We start from the raw sequence: 18,979 nt of genomic DNA, 5'->3' as shown, positions 1-18,979 counted from the left end.
CACAGAAGCTCTTACCTGATCTTCAGTGAGGACAATTAAACGGGTCACAATAATATTCACAACGTTTCCTAGACTGGAATCACGATAAAGTTTGGCAACCTGACCTCCAGAAAATAAGAAAAGGCACAAAGTCAGACAAGAAACACTACTCATTTCCTGGATGGTTAAAAATTACCTTATTTTCACACTCAACATTATTTCATAATGGTAATTATCATAATCATCTGTGTAAGAGTTAGTTTGGGATCAAAAAATAAACATTCAGTAAAGCACACTATCTTGAGTTCACACTTTTCAGTCAAAACTGTTTATAACTTGCTACATAGATCATTCAGCACAAGGAGCATTTAGATTGTTGACTTTAATAGAAATGTACGATCTTAATGTAATCATATGAATTTTAAATTGAAGGCAAACAGTTTAAAAGTGACAGTGGCATACCTGACAGATAGTATTAGATTTTTCCCACAATGCTAACAATTTGCCCTATTTGAACTATGAATTCATACAAGCTGACACATAATACAAAGCACTATTTGACATTCCATATAATTCATAACCAATTATGTCATTAAACAAATACAGTTGCTTTATAATTTCTGTACCTGCAGATTTATATAAACACAGAGAGGGATGAAACTTACAATATTCATTACACTCAAAATGTAGTGTTCAATGTCTTTGCGACCATGATATCCCACCATCATTTTGTCTGCTACTACCAGCGTTTCCACGAAGCGTTCAAGGCTTACTGATCTCTTCTGCCGACTATGGCTACTTAACGTGTCATTGACTGGAACTGGCGTTGGAAAAGCAGATGCATCACTCATCCACCAAGGTTTACCATTTCTTGTGAGGTCTTCTAGGAACCAAAATAATTGAACACTTCAGAGGGTTCATGAGTAAAGCTCATTGAAATACAGCTGCTTTATGTTGAGATTACCATCTTCAGGTTTCTAAAAAGAAGCCCTTCTTGAGGCAAAGAAAAATTAAATTTATTATCTAATTTCTTTAAGTTGACAATACCTTATATAATGGAAAAATCAATTTTAAGTTCTAATGTTCTCAACTCTCCTTGACTTAGGATAATAAACCATCAATCTTCACTTAACAGCTCTGATTCTGCATATCGATGTTAATACTAAACATTAGTTATAATTAACCACAAGCACACTTCAGAATTTTAAGTAACAAAACAGCTATAATATGTGGAAAAAAATATATTGGACACCAAAAATTCAGAACTAAGGTTTAGTTCTGAAAATACAGCAAGGAATTAAACATGCTGATAATGGACAAAAAAAAAAAAAAAAAGCAGCTTTCTCCCTCTTGTGAAACTCTGATTATTGGGCAATGATGCTTACATACCTAAGTTTTTAGGTGGAATAATTTTCTCTACAGAAAACCATCAGTTTATCTACCTCTTGAATTAAATGCAACAGGGAATTTAAAATGGCCTGACATTGTGTAATTGATATAGTTATTTTTAACACTAATTTAAATTCAAATATATCAATTCTCATACTTACTTACAGAATACATAGAAATACATAGAAAACTTACTTCTTGCCTGCACAGTATTTATTATTTTAAAAAGTCACAACTGTCAGCAATACAAACACTAAAATCTTTTAATTTTACTTCCTGTCCTTCGGAAAAAAATTAACCTACCCTTCCCTGCAAAATTGGCTATTTTGCATGTATTAAATATCTCTTTTCCACAAAGGCTCCTACTTAAGTTATTTATGTATATTGTAAATCTGTTTTTGCCTAAACAGGATCTAAAAATCACAGAATCATAGAATAATACAATTTTCAGGGTTGGAAGGGACCTTTGAGATCATCCAGTTCCAACCATGGGCAGGGACACCTCCCACTAGATCAGGTTGCTCAGAGCCCTGTTCAGCCTGGCCTTAAAAACTTCCAGGGATGTGGCTTCCACCACCTCTCTGAGCAACCTGTTCCAGTGTCTCACCACCCTCATGGGGAAGAACCTCTTCCTATCTTCCAACCTAAACCTGTTCTCCTCTAGTTTGAATCCATTCCCCCCAGTCCATCCCCCCCCAGAATATCTATGGTATTCTTGCTAGTTGTAGATGAACATAAGAACATTAATAGTCAGATGCATTTATATGGGATATACAGGACTGCTTAAGTGAGCAATTTCTGACATATCTCTACTGCAATGTGTGCTGCTAAGAATGAGTTAAGGTAGATAGGACCAGTACCTTCCATGAAAATCAAAGCTTTATGCAATTCAATTAAGCACACTCTTTTCAAAGAGCAGTAGCTACATCAGAAAGACCATAAATTCAGGTCAAAACCAGGAATAGAAAGATTTAGCATTACCACTGTTGCAGTGTTTTATAATTTTTGAAGCCACAGTGCTGTCTTTTAAAAAGTTGCAGATTTTTAGAGTAATTTTAGAATATTGTCTTGCAAAAGGCAATATAAAATTAAATTTTTAAAGGTAGTTGAAAAAAGGCCAGTAACAAAATTTTGCAGTGGGCATAAACCATTCTAAAAAAACGTAACATGAAGCAAAACCTGTCAAGGTTTCTATAATGAATGATGTGCTTTTTCCAGTTTTTCATCTCTGTTTTAAGGAAACCAAAGTTGCTTTAATTGTTTAAAATTTTCTAAATCACTTAAGCAGAGATTTAGGAATTTCTGGAATTTTCTTTGACAGCTTCTGTAATAAAACTGTTAAAAGTCCACTCTTCATTTTCAAACAACAAATGGGTATGTTTGAAGGCTTACGACAAAGCTAGACATAGTTTAGAAATGCGATACCACTTCCAAAATTTTTCACTCAAAGATGCAATTCTATGCTAAACATTTGAAAACTGATAAGCTCATACAGAAAATTTCCAGAGAAAAATAAGAAAGTATTGTTTTGGACTCATCTTGATACTGTATTTCAAATATAGGCGTCAGATTAAATTGCAACTGAAAGCAAATCCAAACATGTGTAGACATGAAGTACACAACTATGGTACCTCAGTTTTCCTAAGGCAGTCATCTACAGGTGCTACAAGGGGTGGAGAGATAAGAGAACACAAAAAAACAAACAAACAAAAAATCTCTAACTACACCAGGAAGTTACTTAAGTAAGATGCAACTATAAGAATATAAGGAAGAATTACATGCTGACTTTTTCTTACTATTCTAACAACATCATTTCATGTATATACAAGCATTTTTCACTTTCGAATACACTGACTGTGAAATCTGGCATAAGTAAAAACACTAGATAAGGCAGCATACAGTAGAGCCACCTCTAAATAACCCTCCACTCTGCAGCTTATTCTACATCAGGCTTTGTTGTTTCTCAATCCTACCCAAATGGAGCATCCCGAAAGACAACCCAATGGCCTCAAATCTCATTGAAGCAATTGGAATTTATCATTGGTCAACTTCTTACTGATATCAGCTATATTTAATAAAGCATACCATAGTGACAATACATACATTAAACAGTAGTCCCATATTTTTATTTTTTAAATGTTCTTATGTCTAGCTTCTCAAAATCTAATTCAGGTTATGAACATTTATCCCATGTTCTTATAGCTGAACCTCCCCCTCTTTCCAACTCTTCTACCAGCCACCATAATTCTATCTATGATTGCCATGGCTTAGAAGTTTGGGCAGACTACAAACCTAGGACAGAATTCACCTCTATTCCTCCCACCCCCCCAAAAGGGAAGATAAAAGGGGAATCAAGCCTGGAGATTTTAAGCTGGAAACTAAAAACAATTCAATACAGATTTTAGTATCATAAGGGAAAGGTAATAATGTAAAGGGTAAAGTAACAAAAAATACAAATATATATATACACACGCACACACACATATACATATATACAACCTGATAGCATGTGGTGAGCTGGCAGTATCAAACAGCAGCACAGCCAGCAGGAAGAGGGAGAAAAAAAAGGGAGAGTCTGCTATCATTCTGATCTTTTATAGAGTATGGCAGGAAAAGGGAGGGAACAGATACCTCCCTTTGCGTTCCACCCTTCTCAGAGTCCACAAGCTCTCCTTCTTTAGTTCCTCCTCTTCAAGTGGTGACAACTATCCTTCCAACAAATTGCCAACCCCTCTTTCTATCTATTGCCATTTTTCTCAGAAATGGCACATTTCTGCCCCTATTAACACATCAAAATCCTGACCACTTGCCTGATACAGAACAGGTATATCAGTTTTAGACAGTTTAGGAGAAATTAGACAGTGCTAGGAGAAATGTTAACCATGAATAGTGGCACAGCTACATAAGCAGATTTCTCCAAACATACTACATATTGGCAAAATCATTCTGAAGGTAAAGCTAAAATTAGTCTCCAGACAAATTAAATCATATACTGCCAAAAGACAGCTACAGGTTTGTAACAACTGCATTTTAAAACACAAACCTGGACTGCACAAAACTTCCAAAACTAGTCAAATGTCCCAAACATTTATTCTACCATCAAAATAGGCTATTACTATAAACCTGGCTTCAGTCCTATGGTCTGAAAGTTGTGAGACTTAAGAACAGTATTCCATTTTATGTTTAGATCTTCTGGTCCAGCTTTGGATGCCACGTCACTTTGGGATGATGCAGTAGTGCTCAGAAAATTAGTTTAAGGGTTTGGGTGCCCATGAAGAAAGTATTACAGTACCACATTATCCATAAGACCTTGCAGTTTTGGGGGAAAGCAGAGTTTTCAGAAATTTTTAGGGAATGAAAGTAGCATATAGAACAACAACGACATGATATGGATAAGCAGTATAAGAGTTTCAGGCTTGTAAAACGTAATGCTTTAATATTTCAATTATTAAGGATTTCAGAATGTAACATATATGAAAGATGAAGAAAAGCACAGGAGCTTCCAAGAGCAAAGGCAACATCAAGTACGCAAAGGAGTAAATGCAGATCACTGTACATTTCACAAAAATTCTGCATAATTCTGATCAATCTATGATCCATTTGATATACACATCCAGAATGACTGAACAGACCCTGACCCAAACTAGCTGCCACTGCTTTATCCTCACTCAGAGAATGACTTCCTGTAGAAGATAACATCTGACAGAGGACAATATCCTTTCTTTTTCTAGGAAGATTATGGCAAGAATTGCATCATCCCACATTTCATAATCCCTCCACTTATTTAAAGAGGTTTAAGTGACAGCTTTCCCTATAAAGTGAACATACATTAGTACTCTGATTTTAACATCAGTTAATAAGCAGTAATAGTTAGTAGACTTGTTGCAGTTGCAGAAACAAGAAGAGAAGTGGCACGCACAGTGAACTGAAACACCCAGGAAAAACTGTCTCCCAAGGACAACAATCTGAACTCTGTCAGCAATCTGAACTGAAAGTTTAGTTGGTTGATACTACCAGCAAAAGTTACAACATCCAAAATAAACTGAAACAGGCTACACCACTGCAGAGTGGTTCAATCTTATTTTAAGATTAGGATTTGTCAACCTACCCTGCACACTGAATCTCATGGAATACAGCTGTACAGGACTGAACTTTTGATAACAAGTTATATACAAATGACAAGGTCAGAACATTCTATTATGTAAAAAAAAACATTACTTCAGTGCTCTAAAATAACTTGTGGGATTTACTCCATGCTGTCTTCAAGAAGTTAGTTTCCAGCTTCAGTTTAACTAAGTAAAAACCATGTTAAAGAATACCTGATAAGTCTACTTGTAGAAGTTAGAACTGCTTTAACAGGAAAATCTCTCACAAAACTACATAATCCTTCCCATAAGGCACCTGCAAGTCACATACTTGACTATTATGGAATAACGTTAACCCACTGAACCAAAAGCCAGCACTAAAATACTATAAATAAAATAAGAAAAATGTGGACACCAGTTCCAAATGTATTACTAGTCATAATACTAAGGCATCTATTGCATGCCAAGTTTCCTGAAATGAGATGGAACACTTATTAAACATTGATACTCAGTCATAGAATCACAGAAGCACAGAATGGGGTTGGGTTGGAAAGGACCTTAAAGATCATCTAATTCTAACCCCCATGCTATGGACAGGGAGACCTCCCATTAAACCAGGTTGCTCAAAGCTCCATCCAGTCTGGCCTTGAATAGTTTAAGGGACGGTCCATCCACAACTTCTCTGGGCAATCTGCACCAACGCCTCGCCACCCTTCACAGACAATGTTTTTTTTCCTTAATGTCTAAGCTAAATCTACCCTCTTCCAGTTTAAAGTCATGACCCTTTCCCTTATCACTACTTTTCCTTAGAAGAAGTCCCTCCCCAGCTTTCTTGTAGGCCGCCTTCCAGTACTGGAAGAGTCACTCAATCACACTTTCCAGTTCATCAACAAAGTACATTTTGAGGAAGCCTGTGCACATTACTACCACCATACTCAGCACTGGCATAAAACAAGACTTACTCACAGTGTCTCAGTTTTTGAAGGACACTATACTCTCAATCTGAATCTGCAAAAAAAAAGTGAAACTACTTTTCAACAGGGCACATCGCTTCACCCACAAGGAGGATTCCCACTGCTTCATTTCTCCACTATCTTACATGTGAACCAAGGAAGGTTTTAAAACACATCTCAGAATTACAGTTTTTTAAAAGGAATGACACTCATAGTTATTTTACCTGAGACTCCGCAGTGACTGTGATCATACAGATGTTGCTGATGCATGGTAGATTTTTTGTATATAACATGAGGATGACCATTCTCATAATTAGAATTAGTAGAATCTTCTGTTATATTTCTTAAAGGCTCAATAAAATACTCTTCATCTTCTGTAGCAATGACTCCATGCTTGAAGAAGAAAAAAGAAAAATAAAAACTTGCAAAAGACACTATAAAACTCCTATTAAAAAGCATAACTTTAAAACACTTTGTCATCTATCACTGTAAAGCAATTCACACCTTCATAAGCCAGCTCTCCTTCACTGATTTTAGTGGGAGCAAGCATAAGTGCCTATGAACAACACAACATGGACAGAGTAAAAATATCATTGCCCTATTTCTAGAGTTCTTTCCTATCACTTTTGACAGATGTGGTAGAAAAGCAATAGATATTCTTGTTATATGGCAAATACTCTTTTTATAAAAAAAGATGTTCCAACACTACATGATTCATGCCCGTTAAAAATTATGTCAAGCCAAAATGGCCTTGATCAAACAGTGAGACTGATATCACTCTTATGATGCCATATCAAAGGACATGTAAAGCACCACATTGCATCAGAGAAAAATGGCACAGGGGATTAATTTTGGAACATCTGTTCAGGGAAACCATTCATCATTCTACATCCAAATGCTTAATTCCAAAACTGAGCTACCTAAAGTAAAATTATTAAGACTACCTACAAAATATTTATTTCTTAAAAGGTCTTGCCACCAATCTGACAAATCCAGTTGTTGCAGACCATGCACTAGACTTCATTCTCCACTACAAATGAACAATTTTTTCCCCATACTGCAATGCAGAATTGTAGCTCTTCTGTTCTCATAACTTTCACATTTGTGAACTCAGCTTCTTCCAAACAGGAAGTGGTTTATGGAAGAAAGGGGAGATTTCAGGCTAGCTATGCAATTTCCTGTACCTCCAGCAATTAAAACTGAACTTCAGCAGAAAATCCAGTTTGGGAATCATTTTGGATATAAAAATATTGGGGAATAAGCCCTGACAGACTCCTACACCTATATGTGCTATGAAAAATATTATGGTATCTGTATCCAGCAGATTCTGAATATATGAAAGTTTCTACACCACCTGAAAGAGCTACTCATCAGTTAGGAGTGTGGAAGCAGGAAGTCTGCATTCATATAATGATTTGACAAATCAAAAAATTTCTACCTTATCTTTGATCTGTATAGCAAGTAGCATGCATAACCCTTTTTAGGAGGAATTATTTTTCCCTCTACTGAGACCTCTATGAACAGCTATAGGACCTGTCTCTCCCTATCTGCTCTAAATATTCTAAAGCTGTTTCTAAAATCAGGGCTTGTGACTGTACTCTTGGTCAAAGGATTGTCCTGTTGCCCTGCTGCTGTTTTGTACATCAAATGTCTGCTGTCCTTCACTCCTGGAATTCAATAACAACATAAAACTCACAAAATAAAAATTCCTGTATAATACATCAGAAAGAACAGTGTTTTCCAAAAATAACCTTTTTACAAACTTTGAAAATACATGCAGTTTTTTACACATTCTTTACACAGTGAATATAATAATAATTGTTCCTCTTCAGTGGTATTTTTCATCATGAACTCAATCATTTACTCAAGCGGGTAACATCAGGTTTCTACCTGGAAAATGCTGATATCAAATTCATCTCACAATGCCATCGTGTTGTTTATTGTCTAAGATTTTACTAGAAAATAAACAATATACTGATACACTGCCACCTAAATGGCATTGAAAATCTAAACCAAACTGTAACTGGGTTTGCCAGATGTGCAGAAAGAACCCTAACAGTTAGGACTGCATCCAGCCCGATGATCAGCCATCTGAGTTCAAGTGAATCCTGAGCCTTTACAAGCTCTGGTATTATGTTCCCACAGGAAGAGAGTTCTACAGAGTGGTTCTGACTAACACCATTAAGCTGTCTGCTTCATGCCAAGCCTGAAGAGCGAAAGGTACCGTCCAACCTGTGGCTCTGTTCCTGCAACAGAATGGGTCTTAACCTACATCTCGTAACTTCAGAGCATATGTCCTTCATGTCTGTACTCAAGTCCAGCCAGATAAGCCTAAGCATGAATATCAGACATTTATATATTCAGATACTGAAACTGGTATTTTTAAGCAGTGAGCTGACCTCAGTGGAAGTCAGTATATAAAGATGCCATAAGCAGTTCTTAATTGCAGCATTAATTCTCTGTACATTTCGTTTTTGCAGGAGCACATACGGAAAAACTATTACAAATGTCTGCAGATTATCATCACAGTTCCTTCAGGTACCAGCAGTGAAAATGTTAGAAGATTCATCACTGGCCTTTCCTATGACTGGTTGACATTTGATCTCATCTGACAGAACACTACGGTGATTGATAAGAGATTTAAATAACATCTAGTCGAGGAACTGCAAATAAATTTTAACTTACGCCTTTTACCAAGTAGTCAGAACACGTATGCTAGCAGTTGCTGCAGCAAATGATCTGATAAACACTGGAAGCATACTTGCCCTGCATATGCCCTTCACACTTGTCTAGCATACATATACCATTTCAAACCTATTACATTTACTTGCAAACAAACCCGTTCTTCCAATATTAAATTGGTCAAAGTTCCTGTTGAATTTCAGTGAGTGACTTTGAAGAAGCACTCTGAATTTTGTACATAAAAAGTACCTATGTCAGTGCTTTTTAGAATTTATTCTGAGTTTAGAAAAACGCTGTGGCTATCAATACTTCCATTGCATATGCATTCAACTTCTCTGATAAATAAATAGTAGGATTTGTGTTATCATATCTATCACAACATTCTAAACCTGTTTTTTGGCTTATAATCTGCAATTTGAGTGAAACAATTTCAGCTGAAAAAGGAAACTGAAGCAATATCCTTTAAAAGCATTAAGAAGAATTAATATCTTTGTAGTTTTGCTATTGTATCTGAACAGTTTGCAAATTGAACTTCTGCACCAAAGCATGGAAGTATCTTTAAGATGTAAGAATGACCAACGAAAGGTTTTGACAAAAGACCATGAATGTAAGAAACAAGATGAATGCCCCAATTACATTACCACAAGCAACAACCCCAAGTTTATGCTCTAAAACAGACTGTTTGAGGTCCAGTGTTATCCAGTTCCACTACAGACTACCAAATCCTGCTAACATATGTAAGGTCTGGATCCAGCAGTTTTGACCTGATCAGACAAATCTGTGAATCCGCATGGAGTTGCCCTGAATTTGTCAAAAGAAATCTTTCTGTCAGGCTGTCCAGCTGGGGCCTTAAACCTCCTTCAGATAGGGATGCCTACCAGTTGCAGAAACAAACTGAACTATACAAGACAATTGTGTACCTTTTCCCCACAACACTACTCTTTTACAATTTCTTGGTGCCTTGAATCTTTCTAGACTTTAATGTTTTATCTATTTTTAATATGAAGTAGCAGTAAAGGAAACTTCAGAAAACATGTAGGTGTTGTTCAGTATATTTACAGCTGCCTATGCACACCAGTGTGGTTTTAGTATGGAAGAAAACAGACTGCATTATCTTACTGAGTTCTTAGCAATGAAAAAAACAGCGATCCAGTCTGAGACAGTACATCATGTGTTCTAACAATATACCTTAAAACCAGTACAGAGACAGCTCAAATAAAAATTTCTGAATGCTAAGTCTATAGTACAAATATATTTAGGACCAAACACAATTCCAAAGGCACTGATCTAGAACACTATTTTTTTCAATGTAATTTCTGACCTTTATGACCGTATAAATCAGACATTATTTTACATATGATTCAAAACCACCGTAACGTATGCAATATATAATCTGTGAAAGATGTTTTTTCTATGGTAGAATCAGCTTTCAAAAGAGCTTCTTTAAGAAGAATATGAATAATGTATATATGTATGAGTGTAGGAATACATAACACAAACAAGAAATCCTCCAGGGAAATAATTCCTTCTCTACCCACGTATGGTCATGCTTTTAGCCACAGTCTACTTCTTGTGCTTTCTGTTTGGATGGAAACATCTGTGCTACCAAGCACAAATGTTACTCCGTGCATGGAACTTCACATGCCATAGAAATACTTGGCCTTTTACATTAAACATTTCCTTGGAACCATAGTAGGCTTAAAATGTGATTTAACCTCTCATTCACTCTTGTAATAATAATCACTTTCTACATATTTTGAAGTATTTCCCACTACTGGACTTTTCAGCTCAAAAAGAGAAAATCCATTACTGCAGAAAATTTGTTTGAGTACTCACAAGCTCTGACACCTGGCAGAGGACAGAGGCAGGTCAGAATGCAAAGAGTTTAGTTCTGCTCAATTCCACCACCATGAGGTCCAAACTTTTTCTTCTTTAAAGACTTGCTCACCTCAGAATTAGACAAGCCTCCTTCCCTTGAGGAAATTCTTTTCTCCTTAGCCAGTCTACCATTGTTTCTTCTCTTCTTTCCCTCAGAATGACAAACTCAGCTTAGGCAATGCCTCAGCCTTGTTGCCTTGCACCCAACATCCAAAGGCCTCAAAATGCTGCTCGTTGCAGACTCTTTCATGAGAAGGCCAAACCTGCAATCTATCCACAAATGTAACATCCACTAAAGTACATATGAATTTGGAAACCAGCAAGCCTGCCGGACAAGACCTTCAATTTCCGCACATGACTGCTCACTGGATTATAGGGCTTTCCTCATAACTTCAGACAATTTATAGCATAATCAAGGCCCAGCAGATGGAAACTACCAGAATGAAACTTCAGTAAGTAGCACCCTGTAATTCTGGGGTTCTCGGTAATGAGAAATATAGAGGGAGAGACTGAAACAGGAAACAGTGACAGGGAAATGAACTGACTTCTCATCACTTTTCTTATAATGAAACTCAGAGAAAGCCCTCCTTGCACTAGGTCTTATCTCAGACACCACAAGTGTTTTTAAATGCTAATTACATCATGATCTCACCTGATCACCCTGAATAACTAAGTAAAATAACTCAGTAAAATTTCGTCATGTCAGTGAATGTTTTAAGTTGCTAATACTGAAGCTTAACAGCACTAGTTAAATAAATTGAATGATTAAATTTGGCTTGTGAGAAACACTTAAAGACTACTACCTGTTTTAGGGTTAAACTTACTATAACTGGCTTTGAGACACTTGTTAATCAAGAACTATGCAAGAATGCAAGGTGTGACTGACAGCCTCTTACAGACCAACAATCAGCACGACATATTCTGAATTACCACCAACTCTAAAACAAGCACTATTGTGTTCAACATTCAATGCCAATTGCTTTAATAAACATGTTCTAACCAGCAGCTGTACAACAAAATATTAATCAGCAGGAATCATCATTTACAAATAATTCTGTGATGGATTTATGTGAATGGAGTGGCAACTCCCATCCCGAGTGTTCTAGACTGCCCTGACAGCACTGGATGACAAAGGAGTTTCTGCACAGTAGAAGATGACACTGAGCCCAGCCTACCACTGCACCCCTCTGCAGGATTCCTGCCTCTTGGAGAAAGAGTCTTATGTCACTTCTGCTGCTGCTTCTGGAGCATGACAGGAGCCTCACATGTTTGTGAAAAGACCTTTCTAGGAGACTCAATGGACACTGGACACTGCCTTAATACCTGGAAGAAATACATAGGAGGTAATGAAAACTAAAAGCACTGAAGATGACAACTTAACTGGGAAGCATTCCACACTAAAGTTACAGTGATAATGTACCGACACCTAAAACCACAGAACAACTGTCAACTTGTTTCCAATGAAACAGCAAGGCTGAGGGCAGGGGGGAGACACGCAGCAAAGAGACACCCTCAACACCCCAGGGTGTGAGGCACAGAAGCAAAAAATAAGATTGTTTCACCATGACACCTTCTATGCTGTTAAATTCTTTGAAGAAGAGAAATGCCATAGGAAGTGAGAAATGGGAAAAGCTAATAGGAAAACATGGACTTTTTTTTCTGCTTCATACCACTCTTGTTTTCTTAACAAAAGTTGGCTAAGGCAACAGCAGATTCTATGGGAGCACTCCCTGGCCAAGGTCAGAGTGGAAATTTAATGGGAGAACCATGGCACTGACTGAAGGCTCCAAGGTAGCCAACCAGTCCTTACCTCAAGTGGAAGAAACTTTGGAGACAGAGAAGCATGCAGTCTCTTCTCAAGAAACAAGTCCTGAAAGTTCACTCTAGTACTTTTAGCCCGAAAGAAGTCAAAAGCAAAATGACGGAATACATTAGGTTAAGAGCTTAGAGTAACAAAGTTGTTACATGAGAACCGGAAAACCAAAGTGAAAGTTGTAATAAATACAGACCTACCTGCTACAAGTTTGCATTAAACAGTGACACCACATCCAATAGAAGCCCATTTTAACTAAACCTATTTGAAAATGTTCACTTAGCCGTTCAAATCCCCATTAAATTATTTTGTCTCAAGACTACTCCAGAATATTAACCCAGGCTCTACCAGGGATATCACAAGTAACTAAGTGTCATGCAGACTACATAGGTCTGAAGCAGCTGGCTTTTGTTTGTAAATAAACCCCAATATGCATTATCATACCACATCCAAGGATAAATAGGAATTAGATTAACAAGTCTGTGTAATATTTTTTTTCCTTAGTAATTAGTTAGATCGTTCTCTTCCTAATAAGATTGGACACTGTGCTACTATAATTAAAACCAGAAAGAATAACTGTAATTTATACATATATTTTTCCTAGAGAAATTACTGGCTCTTGATCAGTATTGCCTAGTCTATTGCCTCCTCTATTTAATGTTTTTTTACTCAATAGTCTGTTTTTTTAATTTCTTGCATGTGTTTTCTAATTTCTGTTGGGAATTTAGTCAAGAGATCAACAGTAATAGAAGAGATGAGCATACAGAAAGGAGAATTAATAATCCTACTTTTAAATACAGTTGTTTACAACTTGTAAACAAAATATTTCTTAAAAAAAAAAAAAAAAAAAAAAAAGGAAATAAGTACTTTCTTTCTGATGCTGGTGCTTGCAAAGGAACTGCTTTCCTCTTCACTCCTTGAATTTATAGCAATGATGACTTCTTCACCAAGTAGTTCCTCTCCTGCTTACTCAGTTTCTTAACCCAAATTCTTCAAGACAATAAGCAGGTGTTCAGTCAATGTCTCTCTGCAACCTAAATGACCCAATGATTCCTCCTCCCCACACCTTGAGCCTGAAATATTTTTATAACCTTTAAGGATCTCAGCACAGACCTAATCTTGCAGCCCTCACGCAGACACTGTAAACACTGAAAATGTTGCCTGCTAAAGGACTACAGTATTGGGTCTCAGTACTTACAATTAAGCTTGAAAAACTGATGACTATTTTTTCCCCAGGACCCAGATCAGGTTTTAGGGGTTTTCTGCACCTTCCTGTCTCCTTGCTTCCTGCAGGGACTCAAAAAACTGAAAGATATGCCAATTAGGGTCTTCTGTAATTTAAAAGGAACAAGCACACTATTATACAAGAACATGTAATGTGCACTTACCAGACCATTACAGTTGCTTAAGGCCACTTTAGTCGTACTGTGTTGGTCTTGCAAATATCCTGTGTAATGACAGTGGTCTAAAAAGTCGTGCTTCCATTGTGGTCCATCTTTCCCCCAGTACTCTACTGTAAAATGTCTGGACACCAAATCTGTGTTGAGAGTCAGGTTTAAATGAAAGTGCTTCCCATAAGCAGAAAGTTTAAAAAATAATTTAGATGCTGCCAGTTCTTGGTCATAAGGGTCTGTGCTCCTCCTCCTTCTTGAGGGTTCAGCATTTTTCACAGTAAAGCTGAGGAAGGCTCCATTTTGATCAACCCTTATTGGGATTGTTAGCTGGTAGTGTTCAAGGTAAGACAGGAATTCCTCTTTGTAATCACAAGGTAAAAACAGTCCAGTAGTGGGCATAAAAGAGAAGAAAATATAACAGGAGACAAAAAGTAGTATAAACATAAACGATACTCAGCTAAATCTCGTATCACTCTCATGACTAAAAGCCATTCTCAGGTAAATTCAAGACATAGCTTTTACAAAATAAAATTTAATTAAAATGTTCTCTTTCTTCTTCTTAGTTCAAGAAAATGTGTGCAGTTTCCTACTAGTTTGATGTCACTGGAAATACCAAGTTTTTAATTACATATCATATTTACCTGAATATGTAAACATTTGAGGCTAAATTCTAACCTAAGAAGGACATATTATTCTCAGTGGTACCATCCAAAGACAAAAGCTACTAGATTAGCAAGAATAAAAACAGTAGTAATGAGAAGTATTACATCGTGAAAGAAAGTAAATGGCTCATTTCATTAAGAACCTATAAATGTTAATGGATCAAACTAAGATTGGATTCTGGCCTGAAAACATACTAATGTTGTTACAGTAAGTGTCTACATTATTAGCAAGTACAACATTTTACCAGTTTAAACTGGAAGGCTTCCCTAAAGTTAAAAGTAGACAGAAAGGAATTACAACAAACAAACAAAAATTAACCAGAGTTGCTGTATTTCAACTTCCATGAAAATGAATCATGATAAAAGGAAGAGCAAAGCCCATGTGATCTCATGAATTATATAAACATAGTTTAGAAAATATTATGCAAATACAATGCAAAAACAGATTGTTCTTGACAACCACAGAAGTTGGACCCCTACCTTGAGAGCTATATGAAAGCCTGTTGTCACTGTGAAATTCCGATGAAACCGTGACTAGGGTCAAAATCCATGTCCACGTCTTCCAAAAAATTTCCATAATTTAGAAAAACAGAAAGTTTGTGGGGTTTTTTTTCCTCCTTGGAGAGCTACCTGTGTGCTATAGAGTTAACTCTACTCCAGAATCGTACCATAACAGGTATATTTATTTCATACTACTTCCAAATTACCTATTGGATATTCCACTTTTTGACAGGTATTATTTTCCAACAACCTGTACTTTCTTCTATATCTGCAGTCATCTTCTCAATTCAAAATAAGTATTTGTGGAATTCCATAAGATACCATAAGATGTTAGGCTGGATAGTTACTGAATTTGCTCCACTTCTTTTCCTAAAAAACAAAAGAAACCAAGTCAAGACAAATTCTGTCATCTAGAATAGATTTATACTGCAATTCACTAAGCCATCAGAGTTGAAATTTTGAAGAATTTTGACTTTTATGGTCCAAGACTGGAATCTTAGGAAAAAAAGAAGAGTTATCATTACACTTGAAAAGCAAATCCATACAGCTCAAGATGCACATATCAACTCTATGGTAAATAGGCATATTCATAAAATTAAGAGGTTTTGTTGCTCAAATACTGTGTTCAAACATGTTCCACTTATAATCAAAGCTATGCACTCATTGATTTCAGCAGTGAATCAATGATATACTGGTAGACAAAGGAAGAAAATGGGAAAGAATCCAGAGTATAGTTATCTGATCTTTCTGCAGCATGTATTTTGTTATTACTTGGGATTGGGTTCTGCTTATGCAGGCAGAATTCTCACTCACTTAAATGAGAATGCTGCATGTTCTAGTATCAAAAAACAAATCTCAGTATCTGTAGTTATTCATCAGACACGTTCTAATTTGCAAATATTTGTTGTCAAAAAATGTTTTCTATATATCTTAACTGCAATTTGATATTATAGAGTATATTTTAATTTTCAGGTTCCAGGACTGAGTATGTTACTTTTGTGCGTGCGTGCATATATGTGTGTGTGTGTGTGTGTGTGTGTGTGTGTGTGTGTGTGTGTGTGTTACTTGTGTGTGTGTGTGTTACTTGTGTGTTTAAAAGACTACCGAAGTAATAATAAAAAGCAGCTCTAGCTACAGCCACAGATTAAATACAAGATCAATGCAGTCAACTAACAGTTCAGCATCATGGGACACCAAACCATGTGTTTTGGCAGCTGGTACTAATCAGTCTGTTTAAGCACTTGCAGCACACCTGTGCACAGAACAAACTCAGCTGAGGCAGACAATGGAGAAACAGTACACCTAAGAAAGAAAAATTTTTAAAAACAAATAGAGAAAAAAAGCATACAGACTTACTTGTACATGTAGCAGATAAATTTGCTAAAATTCTGGGAATGATTACAACATTCATTCAGTTAATACCCCAGCAGCCAGTGGATTATTTGTAAAGGTTTAAGAGTTGTAGCATATCACCTCAAGAAAAAAATCAACACCATGCAAATGCTATTTACTAAAATCTGTGAATATTAAGATAGAAATTTATTTTGAATAGAAATTTGAATGCATCTAATCATTACTGTGTAAATGAGGTAAATCTGATCATTCCAATACCCTCAGTTTAGGAAGGATATCGAGGTCCTGGAGCGGGTCCAAAGGAGGGCAACCAGGCTGGTCAAGGGACTCCAGCACAGACCCTATGAGGAGAGGCTGAGGGAGCTGGGACTGTTCAGCCTGGAGAAGAAGAGGCTCAGGGGAGACCTCATCACTCTCTACAACTCCCTGAAAGGAGGTTGTAGCCAGGTGGGGGTTGGTCTCTTTTCCCAGGCAACTCTCAGCAAGACAAGAGGGCACGGTCTTAAGTTGTGCTGGGGGAGGTTTAGGTTGGATACTAGAAAGAATTTCTTTACTGAGAGGGTGATCAGGCATTGGAATGGGCTGCCCAGGGAAGTAGTGGATTCTCCATCCCTGGAGATATTTGAAAAGGGACTGGATGTGGCACTCAGTGCCATGGTCTGGTAACTGCAACAGTAGTGGATCAAGGGTTGGACTCGATGATCTCTGAGGTCCCTTCCAACCCAGCCAATTCTATGATTCTATGAATACCTACATCACAAATATCTTTCAAGACAGCACATAATAAAGTTTGTAGAGGGGCTTAAAGATACTTTGAAAGCATAGCCTGGCTTTGTAGTATTTCATCTGTGGACGCATGAAGATTTACTGATGCCATTCACATCTGACGAAGTCTCAAAGCATACTAATAAAATCTTTGGTCTGACCTTCCATGTAAAACCTTCATTTACTAGCTAATATTTACTTACAGTTTTTAGATTTCTGGAAGGTCTGAAGAGACATAATCAACCCCACACTCTTCAGCTACATTACTACACTAAATAACATGCCTTATTTCCAACCTGGAAATGTCCAGTTCCAAATTTCTGTCACTGAATCTTGCTTTACCCCTATCTGCTCATGATCTTCTTTATTCTTGCATGGATACTTATAATCTGATACAAGCATCCCTTGACATGTTCTGATAAGCAGCCTGAACTATCTGGTTTGCCTCACTCTGTACAATCCCATTTGCAGATGTTCAAATACTTTTTTTAGCTTTTTTTCTGAACCTTTCACAATTAGTCAGCATCCCTTTCCATACACAGACACAAATGGACACTGTAATGCAGAAGTGGCCCCTTACTGACATATCTAGAGGTAGTCTTTCAGCTTTTACTTAGCCAAAAGATTTCAATAGGGAGCTGATAATAAGTTTTCCTAACATTAAGATCTCCTGATACTATAGTACTTAAGGAGTTAAGTAGCACAGAATACTCAATACAAACTACAGTGCCCATTTTTTAGACGCCAAAAGCTCTCATGGGAGGCACTGGTCAACAATGTCCAACACTCACCCATGTCTAGTGTCTTTAGAGAAGTCTGTTTGAAACAGTCTCCCTTATTCCAAACATCACACAAGAAAAATCTCATTTCACACTAAGCCTGCTGACATTCCAAAAGTATTATAGCCATCTTGAGCACTGACACAAGCAAACCATACATAACTATATAAATGCTCAAAACTGAGTACTAGTATTGGATGTGAAGGCTAAGGGACTTGGGTAACTCCTGATACAGTACTTACAGTATGAAGTTAGGTAGGAACCTTAAAGTGTCAACTGTATATAATGCTTTTTTCTTTCCATCTTCTTTGGCAGCTTATTTTCAGCATTCCCCTTTTGACTGCTGCCAAGATGACAGATTTGGTCAACATAAAGTTTAAAATAAGAAGCATTTCCTCTGTATCATGAGTAAACTGCACATTCACCCTCCAGTAACAGCAGGTGTGGCTCCATGTCCTGAATCACAACCTAAAACCACAGCTCTTGCCCAATAAGAAAAACTCTGCAGAATGTCTTTCAAAATCTAGGATGCCAGTGACAAAACTCGACCATGGCACTAGCGTTTCTGTGGAGGCACTGATGACAAGAGCAGCAGTCCTCTCACTGGTGCCATGAGCTCCCAACTCACTGAACCTCAACAAGGAAATAAAGGCCATAAACGCATACTGTAAAACTTCAGGACAGAAAGTGGATTACAGGAGGTGACTGCAGACAAATTGCTCAAACCAATCACAGTGGGAGCCCAC

General features: G+C 37.0%; 1 protein-coding gene across 2 annotated transcripts in view; it reads right to left on the bottom strand.

Annotated features, from left to right (window-relative positions):
* ADAMTS6 (ADAM metallopeptidase with thrombospondin type 1 motif 6) overlaps positions 1 to 15,412 on the bottom strand; it is a 125,905-nt gene extending 110,493 nt beyond the window's left edge. The window contains exons 1-5 of one of the 2 annotated variants that reach the window (XM_030467371.1): positions 15,316 to 15,412; positions 14,168 to 14,532; positions 6,631 to 6,799; positions 645 to 862; positions 16 to 99 (exon numbers count right to left, since the gene is read on the bottom strand). In XM_030467371.1, the coding sequence (XP_030323231.1) occupies positions 16 to 99; positions 645 to 862; positions 6,631 to 6,799; positions 14,168 to 14,532; positions 15,316 to 15,412 (933 nt within the window). The remainder of the gene's footprint in view (positions 1 to 15; positions 100 to 644; positions 863 to 6,630; positions 6,800 to 14,167; positions 14,533 to 15,315) is intronic. The other variant, XM_008503445.2, reaches the window with a different exon arrangement.
* Between the last annotated feature and the right edge of the window lie 3,567 nt (positions 15,413 to 18,979).

Source organism: Calypte anna, chromosome Z (assembly GCF_003957555.1).
Source record: "Calypte anna isolate BGI_N300 chromosome Z, bCalAnn1_v1.p, whole genome shotgun sequence".
In the NCBI taxonomy this organism is placed as follows: domain Eukaryota; kingdom Metazoa; phylum Chordata; class Aves; order Apodiformes; family Trochilidae; genus Calypte; species Calypte anna.
This window is presented reverse-complemented; position numbering and strand designations above follow the sequence as displayed.